The sequence below is a fragment of the Anthonomus grandis genome, chromosome 22, assembly GCF_022605725.1.
Source record: "Anthonomus grandis grandis chromosome 22, icAntGran1.3, whole genome shotgun sequence".
NCBI lineage: Eukaryota > Metazoa > Arthropoda > Insecta > Coleoptera > Curculionidae > Anthonomus > Anthonomus grandis.
In genome coordinates, this window is record NC_065567.1 from 33,736,901 (window position 1) to 33,758,264 (window position 21,364).

At 33.3% G+C, this 21,364-nt stretch overlaps 2 protein-coding genes across 2 annotated transcripts in view; one reads left to right on the plus strand and one right to left on the minus strand.

Annotated features, from left to right (window-relative positions):
- LOC126748801 (titin-like) overlaps positions 1–9,440 on the plus strand; it is a 41,657-nt gene extending 32,217 nt beyond the window's left edge. The window contains exons 9-12 of the mRNA XM_050458266.1: positions 6,886–7,087; positions 7,257–7,340; positions 7,520–7,764; positions 8,595–9,440. Of these exons, the coding sequence (XP_050314223.1) occupies positions 6,886–7,087; positions 7,257–7,340; positions 7,520–7,764; positions 8,595–9,293 (1,230 nt within the window). The 3' untranslated portion in view covers positions 9,294–9,440. The remainder of the gene's footprint in view (positions 1–6,885; positions 7,088–7,256; positions 7,341–7,519; positions 7,765–8,594) is intronic.
- The window catches only part of LOC126748254 (angiotensin-converting enzyme), a 159,689-nt gene that overhangs the window by 110,141 nt on the left and 28,184 nt on the right, over positions 1–21,364 (minus strand). Inside the window, exons 2-8 of the mRNA XM_050457357.1 lie at positions 13,963–14,121; positions 12,159–12,399; positions 11,907–12,098; positions 11,025–11,122; positions 10,668–10,962; positions 10,368–10,611; positions 9,535–9,633 (exon numbers count right to left, since the gene is read on the minus strand). Coding sequence (XP_050313314.1) covers positions 9,535–9,633; positions 10,368–10,611; positions 10,668–10,962; positions 11,025–11,122; positions 11,907–12,098; positions 12,159–12,399; positions 13,963–14,121 — 1,328 coding nt within the window. The remainder of the gene's footprint in view (positions 1–9,534; positions 9,634–10,367; positions 10,612–10,667; positions 10,963–11,024; positions 11,123–11,906; positions 12,099–12,158; positions 12,400–13,962; positions 14,122–21,364) is intronic.

Consider the following 21,364-nt stretch of genomic DNA (forward strand, 5'->3'; position numbering starts at 1 on the left):
AAATAACTGGCACAAATAAATAAAATGAATCAATAAAAAAGGAAAAATAAATAAAATCCTTTAATGCTGATCTTTTACAATTTTTTTTCTAGATGATGATGAACAATAGTGTCTAAAAATAAAAGCAGAGACCTAAATTGTTTTCGCCATAATCCATTTTTTTTAAACATAAAGTCACTTATCAAAATCATCATTTATAGGAATATCAGTTTCAAAACGTTTTTTATTGTTGTCCGATGCCTAAAATCCACTCGCTTCTGTTGTTCCACTGTTCCTTTTTCAGGTCCCTAGTATTCATAACACTAGTACTTTATTCCTTCTGTCCAAGTTTCCTTCAATCTCCCTCGTTTTCTGCCATTTCATGGCAATTTTAAGTAGTCTTGTTTCTTCCATCCTTTGGACACGTCCATACCATATTAGCTGTTTTTTCTTTATATCTGTCATTATCAAACCATCGATTCCCAATTGTTGTCGTACATCGTCATTTCGGATTCTATCTCTTCTTGATATACTTCAGTCGCTTTATGTTTCCATCGATTTTTTCCGTTATACTCCATGTCTCAATAAGTTAAACTGCTCTTAATGAGTGTTTTATATATATTGTACTTACAATGTTTGCCAATTCCGTTACTCTATAATACACCATTTAGACATCCTATAATTTTTCTGGCTTATTCTTTTCTTTATTTCTCTATCGTTTTTTCCCAAGATACGTGTAAACATTGTAACTGATTTCTTCCTCTATGTCTAATTGGATGTAAGATGGTTCTGCTCCTATAGGGAGATATTTCGTTTTCTGTGTATTGATTTCCTGTTCTCAGTTATGCAATTTTCTAGCCATATATTGTATTTATCATTCGCTATGATAACTTGGTCAGCAAACTGTAGAGTATTTAAATGCACAAACGCAAGTGTCGAAAATAAGGACTGTATCATAGGCTTTCTGGAGATTTATGAACATAAGATGGATTTCTCGGTTGACGGTTCACCTTTTTCCTATTACACATTTACTAACATTGCTATTATCATAAGTCGTATCTGCTCCCTGATATCTTTAAGATTAATTTCTTCAGAGACTAAATTCAGTGATTCAAGCTAATTTAATGAGGATTCAATGGTGGTAACTTTTCGCAAGTTTTTTTGGCTTGAATAATTTTATAGAAAACCTGTAGATATTGATCTATGGAACCTCTAATTAAACGCTCCGTACTCAAATCATCATATTTTTTCCTCTATGTGTATAGATGGAAGCTGAAAACATTGAGTAAAATGTTAATCCAGCAATATTTATCCTAATTAAATTTGCAATTTTTTAAGAAATAGGGGACTTTTGATAGAAAAACTCCCTTACTAGGCAAGTTTCTCAATTTGCTTGACTCAATTTAATGTGATAACTATATTAACTGTAACTAAATAAGCAGTATCACTGTTTTCTTATTTTAAGAAAATCACATTTTCTAAGCATTCAGGAGCATTGGATAATAACATAACTCAAACCCTATCAATATGTTGATCATTATTGCTTTGGGTCTACAATTGCAAGATATATGTATATCAACTCGTTTCAAAGTCGATATAGTGACACATTTGCGTGAATCATCAATAACCTATGAAATTTATCTTCAACTTCTTCTTCTTCTTCTTCTTCTTCTTTTAAACTGTAAACAGAATTTGTTAAAGTTAATTTTCTTTGCGGTATACTACTTTCAAAGCCATCCATTTGTTCATCTAGAAAGTATTATACTCCAATTGCAAAACCACTTACAATTTCAGTAATTCTTTTTTAAATTATGGTTTTATAACCAGTTGATTCGATCTTCTTTTTGGGTTTTTGGACTCCTTGAATGATTTTGTCATTATCTTATCTGTGGTCAAGTTGAAAGAAGATGCAAGGAAAACGAAATCGGAAAGCAATTGGGGGATCTTGTCATGAGATCCAGAAACTTTTATGGATTATTGGGATAATTAGGAAATTATTTTTTCGTTCAGATTTTTCTCGACATTTTCAAGCTCTTTCTATCATTGTGTGTTTGACGTTAGATTTTTATTTCAAACAGAAATCCATATTCATTACACATGTATCACTGACGTCTCAAGGCAGTCTTTTGGATACCCCTCATAAAGCTCTTATAAGATGCATTCAAGATGTTAATGATACAAGCTCAATACATCATTGAAAAGATAAAACTGGAATTAAAAATTATCAAGACAAATAAAGATAGAAAAACTCTCTGAAACCAGAACCTATAAAGATTTTTTCAAATTTCACATTTCCCCAGCAAGTAGGAAGTGAAAGAGAGACATGACTAACAAATAATGACAGATAAATGAAGGTTTTGATAATAATAGATGCAATCTCGGTCACCTATTTCCGTCGCTTTATAAATATATCTCTTGCTCCAAAGTATACATTTTTCTTCATGGAAATCAATCAATCAATAACGATTTAAAGTGAAAGGATTTCAGCCCATTTAAAGTTATAAATATCTCATTTCTCGACTTTATTAGCGGTAATTCACTAATTAAATCGATCCGACCGACTGCCTCCGCAACGTTATAAAATTAATGATAAGAATCCGGGTTAAAAATTAATTGAACTTGTTTCATTAACTTTATTTAATAATAACATATTTATTTGCGTAATGCCTAACTTTCTTTAAATTCACATGTGAGTAAGTTTGTTACTCTTGTTTTCTTGTGGTTTCTTATTTCGTAACACTGGTCTAATTATGCTTTTTTCATATCAGTGATCTAGAGTAAGTATAGTAAAAAGGAAACAACAATAGTTGGTGCCATAATGATGACATGAGGATCCTATTGCATGTTAACGTTTTGGCGCCCAACAAATTTTTCCTGTTTATGTAAATCTCCTTCATGTTTTACATTTCTTTTAGGTTAACGTAAGTGCAATTACCCTACAAATTAAGGAAGGAAGTAATGGTGCTCTTACTACATTTACAAAAAAAAGAGTTAAGCAATACATCGAATAAAGATGCTTGATCAATTAGAGAGAACCGTTACACAACTTATAACCATCATGAACCCATTAACATCATTTGGTTCGATCTGATGGCAAAAACGCAGTTGATCCCGGAAAGAAATTCGCTTCAGATTCTAATGGCTAATTGCCTGTTTTCACTTTTCACATTATTATAATATGCATTTACGCTGTTACAACGCGCTGAAGTAAAAGAGTGCGGGCGCTAGCCACATGTCGCTTTGCACGATAAAAATTGTAATAAAAGAGAGAGGATTATTTTTATTTGATTATTAGAAATATTATTTATTGAGTGTGCAGCAATTGGATATGTAATTTATGAGTTCATACTGCACTTGTTGGGGAGCTTAACTTTATCACAGGTTAAGAACAAATTTTTACCCAAAAATAGTTGATGCTGAAAGAGGACAGAGGTGAAGACTCAAATATTTTTTCATTAAGCCACTGTGATCTAACTTGCTGGGACTTTTTGTACTTTTTGGAATTTTCTCTCAGTTACTCTGACATAAGTTTCATGGATTTTTTAGCCTTACTTTGACCCAACTTACCGAGTCGGACTTTTTAGAAGGAGTTTTTATTGAATTCTTTTCATTTTATTTTTTTCTATCCTTTGAACATATTTTATTGAACTGCTTTGACCTAATTTTTAGAAAATTGAACAATTGAAAAAAACATCTGTAACCTTTTAGAACACATTTCCATTGAATTGTTTTGATCTTATTTTTTTGGATCCTCTCTGCTTTTTGGAAGTTTCTTATTGAATTATTCAATTTATTGAATTGTTTCTACCTTTTACAACCTTTTGTTCGATTTTTTCATTGCGTTATTTTAACCCAACTTACGGGAACCTTTGCTACTTTTTGGAACAAGTATTCATTAAATTATTTGGACCCTATTTTTTTCTATCCTCTGAACATTTTATATTCAATTGCTTCAACCTCAGTTCTGAGATTTTCTTTACTTTGTAGAGAGTGTCTTCAATTTTTGATTGGATTACTCGCACTAAGTTACTGCGACGTCTGGAACAATTGGAACATGTTTTCTTTGAATTATCTTAACCTTCTTTTTTTGGATTTTTTTATTGTACATGTATTTGGATATGTATATCTACTTGTAATTCCACCTGGATTAGAAGTCTTCTTTTATTTTTAGTCTGAGCTGTTCTTGTTCTTGATAGTTTATTGCTATTGCTTCCATTCGATTTCCTCCCTAGTATTATCTTCAGATGTGTGTATGCCCTGCTTTTCCCTGGACGTGTCTTCCAGCTGTAGGGGTTTTGTTGGTAGTCGTCTCATATTCCACTACTTGTATTTTTTAGGTACAAGCGTCACTGTTGAGTTTTCTTTTACCTGGTTAGGTCGGATTAGAATTTTGGCTTACTAGGAAGTCGATTATCTTCGCTATAAGTTCCCCTTGTAGGGTTTTTGTTTTGCCTTTATTTCTATGGTTATCCAGGTCTCTCCTAAGATTGGTATGGAGTGTCTGTTATGCTGTTATTAGACTAGACTGGTTTCCTGTTTTCATGTTGCTTGTTCCATTTTAAAGCTTCTTAAGCCGTTATTACGCTGTTGTTGAGTTTTGCTGTAGATGTTGTGATTACTGCTCCAGATCGGTTTAGGAAGATCGAGTCAAGAAGATGTCTTTAATAGTTTGGGGAGACAATGTTTTTTTTCCCAGCATAAAGCAGCTATGTGTCCGCTCCTGCTGCAGATTTCGCATTTACTTTAACCTTATTTTGTGGAGTTTTTTCTACCTTTTACATTTCTTTGAAACTTCATTGAGTTACTAGAATTTCTGCAATCTCCTTTAAAAACTGTTTTTATTAAATTATTTTAACCTCATATTCTGGAAGTGTCTCTACTTCTTGCAATTTTTTCATTATGTTACTTTGATCTCGTTTTTCTTCGGAATTCCCTTTTTATTGAGTAATTGCGAGTTAATTATCTGAATATTTTCATGGAATTACTTTGACCTCTTCTTAGGAATATTTTCTTCCCTATAGAAAATGTTTTCGATCTTTTCATTAATTTACTCTCGTTTAAGTTGCTGGGACTTTTGCAACTCTTCGCAAAAGATTGCCTCTATCTTCTGAAACATTTTGTCCTGAAATTGCTGTGGCTTCATTCCCTGGATTTTCTCTACTCTTCAAAAAAAATTTAAATTTTTTGATTGAGTTAGTTTGACCTCATTTTCTAGAAGTTTCTATATCTCTTAAAAATTTTCATTTAGGTACTTTTATCTAATTTCCAAGTACTCCTTCAAATTCTTCTTTATTAAGTAACTGTTAAAGTTCTTAGTCAGCTGAGGCAGAGCTAAATATCCTAAGCCAAGTTAACCTTAGCCTAAAAGTTCTAAATGCTTTGTAAGGTTTGACTTTCAGAACAGTTACCCTGAATCAAAGTGACCTTAACTTAGGAAGTCCAAATGTTCTAAGGTTTATCTTTGACTTAGACTAACTAACAATACAGTCGTTACATAAGTAAGCAACATTCAGAATATTATGAGTTTCTCAATAGTCCAATGCTTCCATATTCACTGCAAGATTAGCTTTATCTATATATTGCCAATAGCAATGATTAAATTCTACCATAGAACATTCTATCTTAAAATTCTTCCTAAGTCAATAATCAAAATAAATTATAGCATGAAAAAATCATCCAATATAGTGAATGCCTAATAAAACAAACCAATAATTGATGGCTCATAAGAGATTTTATAATTTTTTTTCAATTGACTCAACATGTTAGCCTAATTGCTTTATTGACCCAATGGAGAAAAACATCAGTTAAGATGCATGTAACTAAAAGTCAAGGCAACAACCGGGTTCTCTTCAAACAATTGGGGTCTCTTTTGGACTTTGAGCAGGTTAACAACTTCACAGCTCAGGGGTGCTACAGGGGTCTCACCTAAATCCTCTGCTGTTCAACTATTTCATCAATGACATCAAATTCTGTTTTGACCATATAGCTATTTTCTCTTATTTGCTCACAACATTAAGTTGTTCATGAGAGTTGCATGCCCTGATGACTGCCTTGCACTTCGGGATGACCTCAATAATTTGGCACTTTGGTGCCACGCTAATAACATGGATCCGAACATCTCCAAATGCAAAGTCATCAAATTTTTTGAGGCGAAATGATCATGTAACTTTATTTATCATATTAACAATACTCCTTTAGAGTGTGTGCAACAGATTACAGTGATCAGAAGACAGAGATTTGGGACTACTACATGATTCCAACCTACACCTCGCTGCACATGTGTCATATAATTAATAAATCTCAAAGGTTTCTAGGATTCATTAAACTGAGTATGAGAGATTTTAATCACAGTACCTCCATTAAAACACTGTGTTTTGCTTTTGACAGAACCCACTTTGAGTACATCTCCTCCCTCTAGAGCCCAACAAATTAACTGGAAAGAGTTCAGCGCCAATTTTACAGGTACATTCACTACCGGTTTTACAATGAGCAAGGATTTCATTATTTCTCTGCTCAACACATGATTTTGATACCTTATCAGGTAGCAGAAAGCAGATAGCCTTAAAAATTCTCTCTAGGTTAGACCATTCAACCATAGATTGTCCATATCTCACTTCACAAATCACTTTACGTATACCAACTCGTATTACACGTTATAATTATCCAAACTATGCATGTATCTTTTTACAACACAAACTATGCCAACCGTTTACTGTAAAATCTTTATGACGCCTGCGTTTCACATGTCTTCATGTAGTTCACAATCAGAAACACAGATGTCGGTACATTCTACAAGGTATCAAGAATATCGACAGTAAACCTTTGGTACATAATTTCCAACATCAATTATAAGTAAATCAATAATTGACGATAAAAGTTTAAAGCGATTTTTTGGTAATTTTCCAGAGTTTATCCGTGCTCTGCGCACTCCTGCTGTTGGCGAGCGCCGAAGAGAAACCAGAAGTGGAAGAAAGTAAAAAGTCAATAGAACCAGCTGCTGGACAAGAAAAAAAGCAGGAAAAGAGAGGGCTGGATCTTGGCTATGGAGGCGGACACGGCTTCGATGGAGGATTTGGAGACTTTGGTGGAGAACATCACGAAACCATTGGTACGAGTGCGATCAGTTATTTAATAAGAGCAAAAAATCATTTGAGTTTATTAGTACCTCGGCCCATCGTAAGCATAAATCACCCTACATTACTAACATCTCATCAGTCAATGTATTACTTAGAATCATAGAACTCTTAGTGTCTTTAATATATTTTCTTAAATTCTAGACTTTGGAGAAAGTTTTGATCACTTTAAAGGGTTTGAAGGGGGGCATGGGGGCAATTTTGGAGGTGATTTTGGGGGACACCTAGGTAAGACACACTACCATGATTTAAAAACAACGAATTGTAGACCAAAGTAGTATGATTAAACGTAAAAAGACACAAAGCCAAACTGTTTTTAAAGTTAAATCATCCCAGCTTTCCGTCTTTTTATTTTATTTTTATCTGCTTTACTTATTTTGGTATTAGTTGAAAAATATATCTTCTAGGTGATCATCATGAACACCACGAGAAAACAATAACCATAGAGAAGAAAGTACCTGTACCATATCCAGTTACCAAAACTATACACGTACCAGTGGAAAAGAAAGTACCTTACCCCGTTAAAGTACCTGTACCACAGCCGTATCCTGTAGAGAAAAAAGTCCACGTACCATACAAAGTACCTGTACATGTTAAAGTACCTGTGCACAAGCCAGTACCTGTTGAGAAAATTGAACATGTACCTGTCAAAGTAAGTTACTTTATTGGTGTATGAGAAAAACTTCGAAATTCCATTAATTTTAAATAAGAGCACATTTTCTTCATCAAGCTTTAACTTAATACCATATGCGTTCAACTCAGATCTTGCTGCAAAATCCTGGTCAATTGAATTCCACAGGAAGTCGTTATATAATACAATTAAATAGTTAGCCTACTCATCGATTTTCTCTACCACGTCAAAAATTACATTCAAAATACAAGCTTCCTTGTATTTTGAATACAAGGATTTTTAAAAAAATTTCTTCACGCAGCCGATATTGCGCCACCTTACCAACTTTCCCCACCATATGGTCCAGAATTTAAATAGAACCTACCACGCAGCCGACTGCGTTGCCACGACGGCATCTCCCACCACGTTAACCACAATATAGCAAGAACAGTCTGGTTTCTGCATTCGTGATGGAAGCACTTTTATAAGGAACGAATGGTAGTAATGCAATGCAAAAGTAAATATTTGGTACCTTTGGCAACCTCGTTCAACTGCGCTGCTGATTATAGTAATAAGGACAATAATATAATTTGTAGAGTATTTTGCGTTCTACACTTTTTGAAAAAAAAGTTTTTTTCTCAGGCTTACGGTTCTCCAGAAAAATTAATCCAAGAATAGAGTTTTTCCAAAGTAACTCTTTGAATTTAAGATTTTCACGTGAGCTTTGATCGAGACCCAAATTATGAAAGCTGATATTAACGAAATTGGCCTTCTTGAGCTAAATTGACTGTACTATAGTCGGAAAGATAAACTAATATAACCTACAATAAGTCTGAAAATGTAAGAAATAACATATTCTCTTTTTATTTTAGGTCCACGTAGATAAACCATATCCCGTTAAAGTCTTGGTACCTCAACCCTATCCTGTGGAGAAAACTGTTCACGTGCCTTACAAAGTGCATGTACCAGCTCCTTACCCAGTCGAAAAAGAAGTACCATACCCATACAAAGTACCTGTCCATGTACCAAAACCATATCCCGTAATCAAAGAAGTTCACGTACCAGTAAAGGTACATGTTGACAGGCCATATCCTGTACACGTGCCAAAACCGGTACCATATCACGTTGAGAAGAAAATCCCTTATCCAGTCTTCAAACCAGTTCCGGTACCAGTTAAAGTAAACGTAGATAGGCCCGTACCTTATCCAGTTGAGAAACCTCAACCTTACCCAGTTAAGGTGCCGGTACCAGCACCTTACCCGGTTGAAAAGAAGATTCCGGTTCCAGTGGAGAAACTTGTGCCTTACCAAGTAAAAATCCCCATCTTTAATCCGGTACCATACACTGTGGAGAAGAAAGTGCCAGTGGAAGTAGAGAAACCAGTACCAGTGCCAGTAAAAGTACCAGTACACGTACCAATACATGAAGAACATGAGCAGCATGATTTTGGCGGTGGTGACCAGGGTGGTCACCACTTTGAAAGCAGTGGATCTGGAGGTCAAGATTGGGGCGGACATGATTTTGGCGGTGAGGGTGGACAAGACTTTGGGGGTGGTCACGAACATAAATGAAGTTGGTAATTTAGTTCTTTAATTCACATTTTTTTTGTCAGTATTATTTTCTACGTTGTTTTTACTATGGTTCTATTTTTTTCTTCGTATTATTGTGATGTATTTTATTTTGTTATTTAATAAATAGGATTATTTTCTATATAAAAATATTTGGGTTTTATTTGGAGATTCATAACTAAGATAATTAAGGAAAACTAACTATATGAAAGTAGAATATGGAGTAGTAAATTTACAAACTTACCTCATGTAAGGAATATTTGCAGGAATATGGTACTTGGAACCAGGATCAAAGTTCATCTCGGAACGAAGTACTGGAGGCTTAATACCTTGGTACTGCTCCCTAAAAATTCATATGCCTTGATTTAATTCAAAATAGTTCTTCTTAAAAAACACACAATTTTGTGCATAACATGCAACGAGTATCTATTTTAATGTTAAACTACCTGTAAATAATTTTAAATAATCGAACATTTTAAATCTTCCGCCTTTTTTTGCAACGGTAAGGCAGGTATCTGTTTTATCAATTGAAGCCATTGTTTTAATTCTCTAAGTTAACTCTAGATGGCTACAATCGAATATAATAATTAATCGTTTTCAATATAGATCACGAACTTAATAAATATACCTGGACTGCCAATTCAATTTAAATATAGATGGCGATACATTATTTACGTATTAAATAAGGAGGAAGATACAACGCCTGTTCCAGATGATATATCCAAGCGTCGTTTATAAATCGCCAAAAACTAGGCAATCCGCTATACTCACACGTCAAACGTCAGCGTCGTCAACTTCGTTACCTTTAATATATTTTTTGTTGGCAACACTGAAAATCTTCAGAGTGACCAACATCAAAAGGACGCAAACACTATAAACATGGCGGCCACCAGACAGTGCTCATTTTTGAGTATGGTGGCCATATGCATTAGCAGTCTAGGTTTATTTATTAATTTCGTGATATAGATACAGACACTCTCCTTTTTGGCAGCACTATTGAGGAAGTTAATAAATTATTTTCGGTGAGCTTTTAAGTTTTCCGTCTTTTCAAAGAGAACGTTCAACTTAAATATTTACCTTAATAGATGCCAATGGCAGTTGTACTCCTCCTTGCCGACTTTTCCTTTAAAAACATCGTATCTCCATTTATCAACTGCAAATGCGAATGGTAAGAAGGCAATTTTATCCAACGCCATTTGATAAAGATAATTGATGTCATAAGCAGTATCATCAACAGATACTGGTACAAGCCCTAAAGCTTGAAGGTGCTTTGGGGTACCCACTGAGAGACCAATAGCTTCACCCACTGCTTCGTGAAAAGCTATAAAAATAAACGTTGAGAAACGAACTAATTAATGCATTTACAGTTTAATTAACCTGGGTTAGTTCCATCTCTGAACACTTTAGGTTGATTTTTGTATGCCATAAAGTAATGGATATGAGCCATTTCATGATGTGCAGTAATTAGGTCCCGCATGTTAACATTAGCGCACATTTTAATTCTGAAGTCACGCCTGTTACAAAAGTCCCAAGCAGATGGGGTGCAAAGTACCACTCGGTCTAATGGTTCTTCAAATACCGACCCTTGCCAGAAGTCCAAGGGCATAGCACTAAAGTTCATGGAAACAAAGAAGTCCTCGCCCAGTCTGAAGAGGTCAATTGGAGTATATCCCTAAAATATTAGTGAAATGATAATGATTTAATGTGACACTTAAAGCGTGATTTTTTAATTACCTGTTTAACCATTTCAGGAGTGACATCCAGAAAGTGTTGACCAGGATAAGGCTCAGTTATATCAAAGATGTTGGTCCAGCTTTGAGCCCACATATTACCTACAAAGATTTTATTGACAATTATTTTGGTAAAATGGCAAAAATCCGGACTAGATATTTGGAAAATAATTCAGTTTACCACAAGAAATATTTACGTGCATTGTACATTAAATAGATTAAGAAGAAGTATTCAAATTCTTATAAAAGGCACTGGACTTACTACTTGAATCAAAGGGTGATAGAGATTGGACTAGAGAACGCTAAATTGCACTAAAATCATTTCTGGAACCAACAAGGCATGAAGATGAATAACGCTGTCAAAATAGTTGAATATATAAAGAACTCGTTACAGAAGCAGAATAAGATCCATACTAAGAAGTGTTTAAGAAAAATCAGGATCTCCAGAAGATCCTTCGGATCTTATAATCCTCGACTAAAAGAGAGATGCAGAGTATGAAAAAGAAGGAAAAATTCTACATCTTCTAAATGAATGTGAATATCAAATCCGAACTAGAATAACCTTTTATCCGGCCAGGAAATTTAAGAATTTTGCACCAAAAAAATTAAATTTAGGAAAATATGATGAAATTCTCAACAAATTCTGATCTTCCTCTAAGTTCACTAATAAAATCAACCTGTGACAAAAGTCTGGAAAAAAAAGCAAAAGGTACGCACCAATGCAGCGATGTTCTGATGATCTCTTACTAGATATCCAAAGTAATTCCAAAGAGATGGTGAGAACTTTAAAAGGATTTAAACAGGAGAAAACATAGAAGAAGAATAAGAATAAAATGAAGGAGAAGAAAAAGAATATTTCCTAATAGTAATTTTTAAAAATGTTTACCTAATATATGACTAGGCAATGGTGCTTGCCGACTAATTCTCTCAGGTCCATAATACTCCCTTAACCTCCTGCGAACATATGCATGTAAAAGTTCATAGAGTGGTTTAACTTCATTCCAGGCATCCTCCAGGTCAATTTCAAGCGCTGGAGATTCAAATGGAAATGACCAGTACTCGGCTGTGTTGGTAAAATCTACACAATGATAACAAGTAAACACTCAAGTCAATAACAAGAAAAATACAAATGACTTACTGTTTAATTTGGCTGCCACGTTTGACAACTTAACCATCTGCTCGTATAAATCCTTCATCTTCTGACCAGTTTGCCTTCTCCACTCGGTCCATACGTGCTGGAGCTCATCCCAGTTTCTGCTTTTTGCCATAATCTTGTTGAGGTTAGGTTCAAGTCTTAGTCCGCAATGGAAGTGATCGTTGAAACTACATACTGAGGCAGTATTGTAGATGGCCAGCATATCGTTGATCAGTCTGTTATACTATATGGAAAAAATAGGTTCATTAAGTGTTTTTAATCAATGATTTCTAAAATCTTTAATGTGGCAATAGCTTGAGATATGTTTGCGGTAACGGATGTTGTGACAGCTGCTATGCAGAAAAGATGGATGAGATCTTGCTATTGATGGATGAATGGCAGAAATACAAGAACGTAGTGGACGGAAGCATGTTTAGATATAAATAAAGACTCATGAGATCAAAGATTAGAATGGTAAAGAACGAATGTATAGAACACCTTCAAAAAAACTGAGAGAGATTTTTAAAAACAACCAGATAGTCCTTAATAGGAATAAAAAAAAGCCACGTCTGGCAAAAATATATAAGAGAACTCTTTGACGACGATAGACCACCAACTGGAGACAATTACGAGAAAGCATTTAAACCAACAGCACCACAAATTAATGCAGCTCATGATTAAAGACATCCGATGTATTGAAAATTTATATTGGAATTAAAACGCACAAATAAAATAGAACAATAACAGGTCCAACATCATATAAAGTAAGAGAGGGGCTCCCAGAGATGTGTGCTAACTCATATTCAATTTATATTCAAAAGCAGTTTGTCAAGGAGCTATAGAAGAAGTGGATAAAAGCATAAAGATTAATGGAGTGTGGATGAACAATATTCATTATGCTGGGAGAACAGGGTAAATTAATCGATCTAAATATCAACACCAAAAACATAAAATTTGTGATTATCTCTAGGTAGGAATCTGAATGCATTTGAAAACTCGTAGAATGGAGATAATCTTATTGAAAACATTCATTAGTGGATATGCATTGGAAGAAGAAGAACGATATAAAACTTCTGAATTTTCACATGTAGTGATAGCTACCACGTCCAGAAATGCTATGATTGTTTATCTTTACAGTTGCAGAAGATAAAACAATTAAAATAACATTTACATTCCACAATTAATTCTTTTAAGTAAATTGCAACAATAACACCAAGAAAGATGTTATTATGCAATTATGTAAAGCGTGTCAGTAATTTATGGCGAATGTGATAATATATAGGAGGATCCCATATTGTTTTCATCTGTTTACTAGGAAAGGGAGTGAACAGTGAACAGTAAATAAATGATGTGTACGAATCAGTAATATTCATTGAGATTTATGGTAATTGTGAGCAATAAAATTCTATGAATTATGCAAAACAAATTAGTTGTATTCATATATAGCGTTAAATTGATCGAGCAATTATAACAGGCGCACCTTTACCCTAAGGATTTATCTCTAGTAAGAAATCTACTATTATTACGTATATATTTATAATAAAAAAAATGTGTTTTATTATGTGAAGGACTTAGGGGTTCATATATTAAATATATGTCAATGTCATCAAATACTCTCTGAGAAGAACAACAATTTATTTGTTTGAATAATTTACCTGTTTGGCTCGACATACCTTAATTTTAAATTAAATTAAAAAAGCGTGACCAGCATGTTTTGTAAAATTACTTTCAGATGGCACCATAGGTAAATATTCCGAAACAAGTGCGAGAATATTCTTTATGGGAATGAATATAGTCGTATACTTACTCTATCAAGTTGATCTGGTGATAGTGCAGATGGACCTACTACAGAGTAAAATCGGATCTGTCTATATGTACGTTCATCCTGGATATTGTGAACGGGGGCGTGGTTGAGTAAATCCCATACTCCATGTTCAAATTCGGAATAAATTTGTTGGGCCTGTAGCTGTAAAAAGAAAATTAAAGGGCGTTAGTAACGTTGTAGTCAATGTGAAATTCCTGGGATATCTCAATAATGTTTCCTGATAATGTTTTAGTTAAAAATATCGGAAAGTTTTGTAATTATAAGTATGAGTTGTTACGTGTATTCGTTTCAAGTTAAGCTCTCTTCCCCTAAAAAATGATTATTTTATGATCTGTAAATACCGTAATCAAGGTTTCCACCTTAAAAACCTTGTAAAATTAAATGTACTCATCAATAAATAGCTACCATAATTATTATACTCAATTATTAAAAGTCACAATTTATTAGTAAATATCGTGAAATATGTTGCTTGCAGATGCAAATGTTCAGATAGTAATTTATCATTATTACTTTATTAGTATAGTCAAGAAAAACGGTTTATCCTTGAGAATCATGGAAAACACGTCAGTTTAGTGACGCCAATTTTCATGTAATTAGAGTATACATAGTTTTATTTAGATCAACCTGTTATTAAAGGAATCATATTGAACTCATAAGGTAATAGGTGTGTGTCATCTATAGGATGGATTTTTTTATGAAAAAAATTAATTATTGTAAAAAATAAATGGGGTTAATAAGTAGTTAATTAATTTAAAAAATATTTACGTTTTTTCTGAGAAAATGGCGCCAAAAAAATTTGGAAATACAAGATACTTTATTTTTTCTTAATTGGTTTTGCTATTACAATAATAAAAATAAAGTGTTGATTATATTATTTCATCGTAAAAAACTTTTCTGCATTTAACATTTATTAATTATTTATAAAATGCATTAATACTTAATAAATTACCTAATTTCAAAAAATGACTTTAAGACATTCGAATACTTTCGATTACTTCCGGAAATATCCGAAAAAACTCAAAATAATTGATTTTTTTGAAGTGCCATTTAAAAATAGCTTGACGTTTCGTATTTAGGCTAGCATTATCAAATTTGTTTTGTTAAATACGAATTTGTATTTTTCAGTTCATTTTTTGAAACTAATTTATATACTTAATTTTAATCCATAAATTACAACAATCTACTGGTCTTTCTCTAATGTCCTATAGTAGCCATAAGTCTGCCTTTGTTTAAGATATTTTCCTTTGCAAACAATTTAACCCAAATATTACTAGCGTCCTTTTAAAAGTACGTTATACAGAATGCTGTATTGCATGTTACAGCTACCGCCCGAAAAATGGAGTGACTGATAGGAATATTCTAGAAACAGGTGGCTGTCAGTTTGCGAATTTGTATACAAACTAAGTAGTTTTTTGTAACGTGTATATTTTGTTATAAAACCATGAGTAATTGAAGGTAAGTAAATGAAACAAATTAAAAATAATTGGATGAAAATTATGTTAATTATAATTAAAAATACTTACTTTGGCGATATGCAATAATAAAAAAGAGATGCATAAGTTTACGTTTTGCCGGTAGGGATATCTTTGGTGGCCTTTTCAAAGGACGCTAGTGATTTGAGCATCTAATAGGTATGCAGTATATATAATAAAAGAATGATAATTATTTGTTTTTTGGAGGGTAATACCTTGTGTTTTTGTGAAATTATAGATATTTTTTAGAAATTTGCATTTTTTTAAATTGTTACCCAATTATTAAAAAATGATATTGGTAACCAAAGATTGTTTAATAGGTATGTGTATTTACTTATGTTTATATTTTAATTTCAGCTATAAAAAACCACTCACTTTACATGAGCTTCTAATCGAGACTGAGAATGATGATACGCCTGTAGAATTAGTGATTTTTTCACCCGAAACTGCAAACGAGTACCATACCGATGAAGAGGACTTGGTGGATATAAATAATTTACCCGGAAGTCAACTTCGAGCACCTGTCGAAATCATGAATTCAAACAAAAGTTGTGAAAACTCCGATTCAGAGGCGGATTCTGACGAGGATGTTCCTCTGCCTCTCTCAGTGCTTTGTGGCAAAACCAAATTTCAGTCAAATGTTACGAAAGCCCAAAGGGAGATTATAACACCAGCCAAATCTTTTTCATGGACAAACAATGCTGCTCTTAACGATTTTCCTAAGTTTTTAAACCCAGTCGAACCTCCAAGTGTAATTTTACGAGTTGCTTTCCTGTCTTTTCTCACTGTATTGATATAATGGTACAGAATGCATGGCAAATTCACTGACTCCAAGGGGGGAAAATGGAGCAACTTACATTCCGAAGAGCAATTGCCACTAATTTCCTGGAAACATATAAGAGTCCTTTAAGAAGGGGACGCCCAAGATTATCAAATAATGCCCATGCCTACTCTCGATATGATGGAATTGACCATCTAATTATACAGGGTGTTTCCTAACTACGGTACGAAACTATACAGGGTGAATCGTTAGGTCGTTTTATGAAAAAAAGTTCCTATGAACGTATGTCGGGAGTTGCTTTGTTTCTGAGATACAGGGCGATGAAGGTTCAAAAAAATAATGGTATTTTAAAAATACTATAACTATCCTTAAACCGATTTGGTTGAAATTTGGTGCAGTTATTTGAAGTTATAAGACGCTTATTTAGCTTTAACTAGATTGAAATTATTAGGTCCAGTGGCGTGTCAGTGGGCACCACATGCTTATTGTTGAGAAAAAAACAAGGCCAATAATTGTTTTGCAGCTTTTTATTTATTTTTGTATTTAAGCAACTAAAAATACAACTTTTTCGTATCTTATATTATCTTCATATCTGGCTTTGTTTTCGAAAAAAAAATTAAAGTATCTTTAACTCATTCTAAAAATTATCCATGGACGAAAACATGAAATAAAAACCAATTAATTCGATAAACAATTTCGACCTTAAAGTAAATGAGCAAAATGCCCACCTTCTGATAAAATACACGACTGCAAACGATTTGTCATTGAGTGTCTGACACGCTCAAAAATACCTGGAGTATCCCTTATGATATTGAAATTGACAATTATCCGATTCCTCAAGTCATTCACATCTAGAACAGGAGTTTTATAAACAAGAGCCTTCAGATGGCCCCATAAATAGTAATCCAGGGGATTCATATCAGGACTGCGAGCCGGCCAATTTTGAGGTCCTGCACGTCCAATCCAGCAATTAGGGTAGATGACGTCGAGATGCTGACGAGCAAGAACACTGAAATGAGCTGAAGCCCCGTCGTGCATAAACCACATGTTGACTCTTACTTGTAGGGGTACTTCTTCTAATAAAGTGGGTAAATGGTGTTGCAAGAAATCCGTGTAGGATTCACCTGTTAATTTTGCCGGTAAAAAAAATTGGCCTATTAGGTAGTCACCAATAATTCCTATCCAAACGTTCAGCGAAAATTGTTGCTGAAAATGAGTTTCTCTAATAACGTGGGGATTTTCGTCGGCCCAAAAATGATCATTGTGGAAGTTCATAATAGCATCTCTTGAAAAATTTGCCTCGTCCGTAAATAAAATATTTGGTAGGAAATTATTATTGTGTGCCATTGTATGAATCAACCACCTGCAAAACATTAATCTTGGATGAAAATTCGAGGCAGTAGGGCTTGTACACGCTGTATGTGATATGGATGCAGGAGGTTTCTTTTTAGAACTTTCCAAACGGTTTTTGAACCGACTTCAAGCTGCAGTGCAATCTTCCTGATACTATTGGAAAGATCTTCTTCTATCGCATCAAGTATAGCTTCTTCCAGTTCAGGCGTTGTTATAGTTTCTGGTCTTCCACCACCCATATTTTGATTAAAACTCCCAGTTTCACATAATCTTGCATGTAGTTTTCTAAATGTTTTTGCATATGGAATTACTCTGTTAGGATATCTGTCCTGGTAAATTCTTCGTGCTTCTTCCGCATTTCCATTTGCTAATCCATGAATAAAGTGCATGTCGGTCATTTCATGGTTAGTAAAATTATTCATGATGGAGTAATGAATCACTGCTAATTGACAGCTGAATTTTACTTATAGCAATTCTATCACTGTCAGCTGGTCTCCAAAGCAGGTAGGTACAAAGGAGGTACTTGGATGGACTTGCCAATTATTTGTCATAAGAAGCAATGTATTTGTTATTTTGTTGTATTTCAAAAATCTGATAATAAAAATCGTAGAAGTTGAATGTTTATTATCATAGTAAACAAGACACAAGAGACCAAAAAGTCGTGCATTGGAGGGTGGACATTGTGCTCATGTACTTTAAGGTCGAAATTGTTTATCGAATTAATTGGTTTTTATTTCATGTTGTCGTCCATGGATAATTTTTAAAATGAGTTAAAGATACTTTAAATTTTTTTTCTCGAAAACAAAGGCAGATATGAAGATAATAAGATAAGATACAAAAAAGTTGTATTTTTAGTTGCTTAAATACAAAAATAAATAAAAAGCTGCAAAACAATTAATTATTGGCCTTGTTTTTTTCTCAACAATAAGCATGTGATGCCCACTGACACGCCACTGGACCTAATAATTTCAATCTAGTTACAGCTAAATAAGCGTCTTATAACTTCAAATAACTGCACCAAATTGGTTTAAGGATAGTTATAGTATTTTTAAAATACCGTTATTTTTTTGAACCTTCATCGCCCTGTATCTCAGAAACAAAGCAACTCCCGACATACGTTCATAGGAACTTTTTTTCATAAAACGACCTAACGATTCACCCTGTATAGTTTCGTACCGTAGTTAGGAAACACCCTGTATATCAAGAGAAGCAAACAAAATGTGGCAATTTTCACAAGAAAGTGCAGTTTAGATGCGATAAATGTGACATCGGGCTGCATCCCAAGGATTGCTTTAAGGAGTACCATGCTGTATAACATAAGTACAGTACATACTATAGAATATTTTGTCTTGATAAATGATTTAAAAAGTTTTAGTTGTATTATTAGTAGCCCATATTACTAGCGACCTTTTAAAAGGACCCAAGTTTTTTGAAAAAAATTCTGGTTTAAAAAAATTGGATAAAATAAAAATGATTTAATTTGATTAGTAGAAACTATAATCAATCATTTTTGACAAAAATTTTAATTTTTTCTTTGAAAAATTTATTCCGTAATGTCTGGGTTAAAAAAATCCAAAGATATAGAAATAAAATCCCATGTTGTTACGTTCCAGTCTATCGATGTTCCAAGTTTTGGTTATTTTCAATTTCGTGTTTGTGACCCAATATCTTCAATATTGCGGAGGGTTGTTGGGTGGGGTCAGAAATAAAACAGAAACCTGTTTACCTAAATGTCGACATTTCGACTTATATTAAGTCATCCTCAGGACACTGAAATGGATTCAAGTAATTACAGAGATAAAACAAAGTTTGAAATTACTTAAAACATAAAAAACACTATTAAATTAAATGTTCTTTAAGTTACAAAAATTAAAACAACAAAAAACAAAAACCACGACACAGTTAAAATTACATTCAGGTACAATCTTTACGTACAATCAAAATTTTTTTATAAAAAAAACAGTATAAAATTATTTTTTTTTTTTTTTTTTTTTAATATATACATTACACCTCTTACCTAAGTCTAGGTTTCTTAAGTTATAATTAAAACACATTTATAATAGGAGCGTAGAATTATTTTTAACATGGGTTAAATTGTAGGTGTTATTGTGGGCAAACTATTTTTTTATAGAATCAACAATAAGCCAAGAAACAAATGTTTTTATTCTTCCGAGCGTTTATTTATTTAATTTGTCTGATTCAATGTTATGTTGATAAGTTAAGGATTCTTAACTGACATAACAAAAAAAAAAAAATTAATTTTATACTGTTTTTTTTATAAAAAATTTTGATTGTACGTAAAGATTGTACCTGAATGTAATTTTAATTGTGTCGTGGTTTTTGTTTTTTGTTGTTTTAATTTTTGTAACTTAAAGAACATTTATTTTAATAGTGTTTTTTATGTACTTGAAATTACTTTGTTTTATCTCTGTATTTACTTGAATCCATTTCAGTGTCCTGAGGATGACTTAATATGAGTCGAAACGTCGACATTTAGGTAAACAGGTTTCTGTTTTATTTCTGACCCCACCCAACAAACCTCCGCAATATAGAAATAAAAGTTTTTTATTTCTATTTCTTTGAATTCTTTCTTTTCTTTTCGATTGTGCTGTCTGTGATTAGTCCTTTAAATGTCAAAGCAATCCTAAAGTGTTTGAAGCCGTATTTAGGGAATTAATGATTATGTTAGTCAATCGTACTGTCAGTGGCGAAAGGTTCCTAATTCTGTAGTAATACAGCCCCTCTACAAGTCTTCTGTAGTTGACTCTATTTCTTGGATATTCCTAGGAATAAAAGTGTTGAACTCATTTGAATTTCCTCTTTTACCAAGCGGGTTCAAAAGACCGAGAGCTGAGTCTCTAATTAAGGTGTTTGAAACTTGATTTTTTCTTTATTATTCAAAGAAATTAAGGTTCTATTCTTCTAAAGAACTGAAAGTTTCGCCTTTTGAGATTTACAAATCTCTTATTTAAAAGCATATGTAGCTTCTTTTCCCGTTCGTTAGGCGTGAATTAAACAATCGTAAATAGTCAACTAATTTATTTACACACATACAATACGAAAATACGATCACCCACGACTACTAGAAATATTTATTTACAATTATTTATGTCTAATTTAAAACTCGCGCCAAAATTTTAAATTTCACTTGATTGAACTGACAACTGACTTCAATCGGCGATGCGGCTCCTTATATACTCGGCAGAACGCTGTTCCGGAAGACTCCCGCTAACCTTCGAGACGTAGTGCGGTGTGCCACTTGTGTCATTCCGAAATGACGGAGAATCAGCTGGTTTCTCGGTGTTGCAATATCGTTAAAATATTAATTAAAGTTGTGAATAAAAACAATTCAAACAAGCCACATCATTTACAAAAAAGCTAAGCTCTTATGAAGTTACTACTGCAGCCCATTTTTCACTTAAGACAATAAAAGCACGGCGTTTTTTTCTGGATTCATGTAAACAAAAAATCCGCTATATATGGTTATTTTAGTACTCTGACAAACATATTGGGATGATGATAACAAACAAAGTAAATGTTATGTCAAAAAAAATAATATTATACCTGTGAAAAATGTCATACTTCCGTAAGGGAATTGCCATAAACATTATTACAGATATTTTAAGAAAATACACAAAAATAATGGCAAAAATACATAGCCACAGTTTCAAAATAACATAACTAAAATTTTCAGTAAAAGGGTTTAAGCCACTTAACCTCAAATACATACCTGTTGCTCTTCACAGGATGATGCACTGGATTCATTTTCACTCTCTAC